Source organism: Solanum pennellii, chromosome 7 (genome assembly GCF_001406875.1).
Source record: "Solanum pennellii chromosome 7, SPENNV200".
Classification (NCBI taxonomy): Eukaryota; Viridiplantae; Streptophyta; class Magnoliopsida; order Solanales; family Solanaceae; genus Solanum; species Solanum pennellii.
This window is the reverse complement of record NC_028643.1, coordinates 1821787-1828631: the sequence shown is the minus strand read 5'-3', so window position 1 is coordinate 1828631 and position 6845 is coordinate 1821787. Positions and strand designations below refer to the sequence as shown.

Below are 6845 nucleotides of genomic sequence, written 5' to 3'. Positions count from 1 at the left end.
TGTGTTTTTATATATATATATATATATATATATATATATATATATATATATTTCTTAAATATACTTTTAAATATAAAGCAGAAGTAATACGTAAAACACAATACTTAAAAGTATATCAATTATAGATGTTCAAACATAAGAAAATAAACTAAATCATAATGAAAATAACTTAAAAAGGACAAAAGTGGTTAACTCCAACTTAATATATATATATAATTTGATTTTTTTGGTTTTTCGATTTTCATTTTTCTAAAATCGAAACCAAACCAAAAAACCAAACAAAGTAAATTATAAATCCAAAACCAAACCATGAATCCAAAAAACCAATCTAAATTAGAATTCGGTTTGATTTGGTTTGATTTTTCGGTTTAATCCAAATAGTGCACACATATAAACTAGAGCTGTCAATATGGGCTAGCCCACCCCATCCGGGCTAATCCATACAGGCTTTGACATTTTACGGGCCAAGCCGGGCTAGCCCATTTTTTATGTGGGCCAGAAAATGGTCGGCCCAACCCACAAGTACGTGGGCTACAGGCTTGCCGGGCCAGCCCACTTTTTTTAAAAAAAATTATTTTTTTTATAATTATTAAATTAAATTATAAATTATGATTTAAAAATATTATCATAAATATCGACAAAACAATATTATATTATGTTAGGCCTCATTTGTTTGCACTTAATGGGGTTTGAATCTTAATCATTCAGATTTACCTCATTAAGTGTGTTTGTTTTTAAGAACTGAATCTTAATTATTCAGATTCAGTTCATTAAGTTCGTTTGTTTTATTTTCTTATAATCCTCTTAATGGGTCTGGATATATCTGAATGAATCATATCTATAACACACCATTAACACTATTCATACTAAAAAATAAGACTCCTATCTTAATTCAACTAAATCACAACAACTCATAAAAGTTATTTTCTTATTTAATTAATATTTAATTACATGCTTGCCATAATAATTTCCTTTATTCATTTTAACTTAATATATATCTTTTACTTTCAAAAATTAATCAATATATTTTAATTGATAAGCACTCCCATGATATAATATTTAGCACGGTTTCAAAAATTAAGAAAGTATTAGTTATTTGATCGATAACAATAATAAATTTCTAAAATAAAATAAAATAAAATATTTTCCTAAACTATATATTTACTACTCTATATAAACTATTTTAAATTGCATTATATTAGATTCTCAAAGTATTTGAGTGCAAAATATAATCATATTAATGATGTAACTTGATGTTGAGTTCTTAAAAGATAAATCATATTACCTTGTTACGGTGAAAAAAAGTTCAAAATATTATTTTATATGAAAAAAAAACTATTTTACTAACAAGGTTTTGATAATATTTTATTGATATAACGTTTAATTTCATATGTGCATTCATATATTGAAAACAAATTGTCCTAATAATTTAGTGTTCAGATTCAGAGACAATATTTTAATATTCAGATGTTTATTCAGATTTACACATCTAGATCTCAATGCACATTTTAATATTTAAATGCGTATTCAAATTCAAATTCAAACGTCTTAATCCTAATAGAAACAAATGAGACCTTAATATCACTACTTGTTAATCAAATTCACAAATAAAATTATATTTATAATATTTAGGAAAAATGCACAAGTAACCCCTAGACTATGACCGAAATCTCAAAGACACACCTTACTAAGGTCGTATTAGCCCCCTAAACTTTTTTTTTTTTTGTAATTTTGTGTAACTCTTTGGCTTACGTAGCATCCAGATATCTCCGACGCGCCTCAATTGCGTGGAGTCACATAGAGTGCCACATAAGACAAAAGGTGTATAAATTACAAAAAAAAAAGTTTACGAGTAATAGGACCTTAGTTTAGTTAAGGTGTGTCTCTGGAATTTTGGTCATAGTCTAGGGGGTACTTGTGCATTTTCCTTGATATTTATTAATTTTTTTTCAATTAAAAGTACAAATGTCTAAATAGAAATATTAACCTAATTGTTTTGATTTTGGACTCTCTTTATTTTTAAATTTTAATATTATATTATATTTTTTAATTAATTTTTATTGGTCCACGGGTCGGCCCTACTGATATTTCTCAAGCCCCCCAAATCAGCAGACTTATTTAGGTCGGGCTAAAAAGTCCTTTTCTTAAATGGGCTCTAAAAATCTTAGCCCACCCCTATTAAATCCCGGGTTAGGTCAGGCCGGCCCAACGGGCCTAGCCCATATTGACGGCTCTAATATAAACACAAATAAAATTTGAAGAGTTAACCAAATCTTTTATATATTTTTAAATATTTCTAGTTATTAATTATTGAAATTTACTATGTTTCTTATGTTGTTTCCAAATAATACATGTTATTTCATATATCTTATTTTATGTAGCACCAATAAAATTTTAAAACTTAACCAATTTTTTTACATACCTTTTAGATATTTCAGATCGTCAATTGTCATAATTTATACTCTTTTTATACGATATAAAATATATAAAACACTGAAAAACTAAAACAAATAAATTAAAATAGAAAGAACTAAAATAAATAGAAGTAGATTTATAACAATACATAATATTACTTTTTGATTTATAAAAAATTAAATTGAACTTCGATCAATTGAGATCACCAATCGCATCGAACGAAGTAAAATCTTGAAGTTCTTTGTCCTGTTTAAAAAGTGTCATTTCTTGATCCGCCATAACAACCCAAGCTTCAATTCCTCCAAGAAATTCTTTAGAGTCTAATAAAACAATATTATCTTTTACCCCGAGAAACGCGACAATCGTTAAAATAGGCTCACCCCATCCAAAGTTTGCTTCATAAATTGGAAATTTACACCAACTTGAAATTCTTAACACACGAATATCATCCCCTTGACTCATAATCAATTCTCCAACTTGCTTAAAATTACTGTTTACAAACTCAAAACCATCCTCTCCACGTATTTTCTCCACGTAATTACCATCAATTCTCCTAATTGCACTATTTATTTTTCCTACCAATGAACACCATTCATTTTCCACACTTGCTACACAACTTGTTACCAAAAAAAAGTTACCAAATGAATTTTCATTTAAGGGTGGAACTATGATTTGCCTTATATTCACTGGAATAATTGCAACTGAGTTACACCCTTTTGCAGCCATGAAACATTTCCATAACAAAGCTAGAATAACTTCGACACGTGTCGCGTTCTCATTGTATCCCCAATTTATCAACTTAGCCTTCATTTTAGCTATATTTGAACTAGTAAAAATGAATCTTTTTACTGCTAGGTTTTCAGCTACAGGATGAATTGGTATGCATTTTTCCTTTGGGATGTCATCACATATCCCTCTTGGTGGAAATGTTGACGATATAGAGACGAAAATAGAGTCTTTTCGTACCTTGTTAGCCCCTATGTTGCTAGGGCTCTTCAAAAATGTTGACAGGTGCGTGTTGGACGCTTCAAAAGTAGTGTTTCTTATTAATCCTTCACTTGTATTGCACCAATTAATGATGAATGTGCAAAGGCTAGAACCATCACCAATCTTATGTGAAATGGAGATACTAATTGCTATACCACCACAATTGAATAAGTTAACTTGAATGGCTAGAAGTTCTTGAAAATTTGATGAAGAGCCATTTGAATTGTAAGGTGTGAGTTGGACTAATTCATTGGATTTTGGATTCTTGATTATGTCTAAAAGTGAAGCATCCACTTGTGATTCTTGATAGTAAACTCCTTCATCATTGCAATCAATTGAATATTGGGACTTCATTCTTCCAGCCAAAGGGTAAAATTGAGTTAAAGTTTGTGAAAGTGAAGATTTTAAGTGGCTACATATTTGTGATTGTGTGATGTTTTCATTCTTTTTGAAGAACAAAATGAGTGGGATTGAAGAATGAGGTATTCTTTCATCTATGAAAGAGATTTTGTGGTCTCTAAGTTCATGTGGAGTTGGGGATGATGGCTTGATAAGCTCTTCACAAATCTTGGAAATTTTCATTTTATTTTCTTGAACATGTAAGATGAGAATGTAGCCTTTTTCTAACTTATATAATTGATCGAGTTTCACTTCTATATACTGATAGTGTAAGTTTGTCAAGAAAAAGGCGAATAATGAATCATAATAAGTGAAATCAGTAGTTTAAAAAATAAGACAAGCAATTATCCACGACATGTTAAATTGTACTGATAGTGTAAAAAAATTGAAAAAATGCATAAGTACCCCCTAAATCTATGCTCGAAATCTCAGAGACATATTTATATTATACTAAGGTCCTATTACCCCCCCTGAACTTATTTTATAAGTAATTTTCTACCCCTTTTCAGCCTACGTGGCACTAACTTGAAAAAAAAAGTCAAACAACGTTGGGCCCGCAAGATAGTGCCACGTAGGCAAAAAAGGGGTAGAAAATTATTAATAAAATAAGTTCAGGAGGGTAATAGAACTTTAGTATAGTATAAGTGTGTCTCTGAGATTTCGGACATAGATTAAGGAATACTTATGCATTATTCCAAAAAAAAATCGAATTCTTTTTTATGTGAAAGGAATCTTCCTCCCCCATGAGAAGACAAATGCTACAGGATTGACAAGTACAATAGTTACTTGTGATAAATAATTCAATTTATTTTTTGAATGAATAAAATTAATAAGCTTAAGTCCTTGTCTTGTGATTGTATCTGATAGTAACTAATGAACTAATTGAATATTCAACTATTAATTAAGTCCTTGTCATGTGTTCTGTATGATAGTAGCAATTAGTAACTACTCTCCGTTTTAATTAATTTATGCGATGTTTTGTATTTTGAGATTTAAACTAATTTATTGTTGAGTATTTTGTGAACTTGTGAGTATTTTGTGAAATTTGTGATTGATAAACGTGATCCTCTATATTGTTATAATTATTAGAGTGTTGATATTGAGCTATGTGTTATTTGAATTGTGCACTATTAGGTTGGGTTGGTTATATATAGATTGTAGTAATGGAGGTTGATAGGAGTATATGTATTCTATATTTCATGACGTTATATTAGGAGTTTGCTTGTTGAGTATCGCGTTGCTTGGTACTCACCTTTTGCTTTTGTATTTGTGTAGGTTATGAGGCTGGATCTTCATGATTCTCTCTCTTCTCTTCAGGCTTCCTATGGAGATTTGTAAGGTAGTTGTTGTCATCTCAATAGACCCTCGTACTCTTATTTATGATTTTATTCTACTATAGAGACTATCATTTGAGTCTTGTATTTTTCTTTTAAATCTGTTGAGATACATTAGAGGTTTATACACATGACAACCAGATTTTGCGAATTTAGTTAAATTGACTTGTTATTCGAATTATTATTTGTTGTTAAATTTTTATTTTTATTTTACTCCCGCATTTTATTGTGATATTTGAATTTTAAGTTGACTTGGCTTAGTGGTATAAGACAAGTGTCATCAAATCCATTTTGTATGATGACATTAATCAACTTCTTATTTTCACCGTTCTCCTCTTTGACCTTAAATAAAATTTGTAACTTTGATAATTCTTTTGTGGTGAGTTTGGTGATAGGTGATAAAATTAATGGTAGATGACTTTTAATTTTGATGATTGACGATGAAGCTTGTGTGCTTTTGATGATGGATGCTGAAATTTGTGGTTATGATTGTGATGAATTGCATTGGTGGCAAAAGCAGTGATGTGATTTTAATAGTGAATGCAGTTAAATTTAATTTGGCTCTTTGCAATTTCTTATGGTGGTAGTTGTCGCGAGAAGATTTTGATGGTGAATTTGATTGTGAGCAGTGAAATTTATGTGGTGGAGATTTGAGTTTGGTGATAATGACATCAGTGGTAGTTGGTTTAATGGTGAGTTTGATGGTGTATAGGGAAGAAATTGAAGTGAAATGAAATTTTATTTAATTTTCAAATCTGACATAATTATTGATGTGACAGTGATATTGTGATGACATGCCCGAGTATGAAACGTTTCGCATCATGTGACTGATTTTATGTGCATTAGGATTAAAATAAAAATCACTTTTAAGTAATATTTCAGGTGTGTAATAGATCGTTACAATAAGTCAATTGGAGTTACCGCTACAAGTTCAAAAGAAAAATGTATTTCTTTTCCCAAATAAGAAACGTATCAGTTTATTCTATTACAAATACACAAAAATTCATGAACAAAGACCAGAACATAAGGATCTGTTTGCATAAACTTATAAAAAGTAACTTATAAGTCATAAGTATGACAATTTCATCCTTTTAACTGAATGTTTAACTATTTTACTCAAAAACGAATGCTTAAACAAACTTTAGTAAAAAGATATTAAATGATAAATTTATAATAAGATTTTCATTCATTGAATAAATAAATTACATAAATGAATATTTAAACTTACTGTGAACACTACTATAGAGGGCAAATAAGAAGAAAGTTAAGCTTAAGAAGTATTTCATGATTGTATCAATGAAACTTTTGATGTTAAATTAAGTTATTATAAGCTATGTATATATAGGAACACATTAATTTAAGGTCAAGGTATAATTAATTTTTCAAGGTTATGAAATTAAATGAATAATTTACCAGATTCTTAGTAAGTCATTTTTAAGAGTCCGAAACTCAAACGGTAGAAAATATTAACAAAAATTCCAAAAGGGTATATAAAATTTTATATAAACCAAAACGGTAAAATCGCTCCGCCGGCAGCGATTTACTTCAACTGAAAAAGTAAAATCGCTGCCCCAGCAGCGATTTTGCCAAAAAGTTTTTTTCTTCTTACAAATCGCTGCCAGGGCAGCGATTTATAAAAAAAAATTTTTTTTTTTAAAAAAACATAAATCGCTGCCTAGGCAGCGATTTACAAAAAAAAAAATTTTTTTT

General features: G+C 29.3%; 1 protein-coding gene across 1 annotated transcript; it reads right to left on the bottom strand.

The window, feature by feature from the left end:
* Positions 1-2515: 2515 nt before the first annotated feature.
* LOC107024411 (vinorine synthase-like) lies at positions 2516-4097 on the bottom strand. The gene has a single exon (XM_015225391.2). It carries the CDS (start codon positions 3982-3984, stop codon positions 2608-2610), a length of 1377 nt encoding a protein of 458 aa, XP_015080877.1. The 5' UTR covers positions 3985-4097; the 3' UTR covers positions 2516-2607.
* Between the last annotated feature and the right edge of the window lie 2748 nt (positions 4098-6845).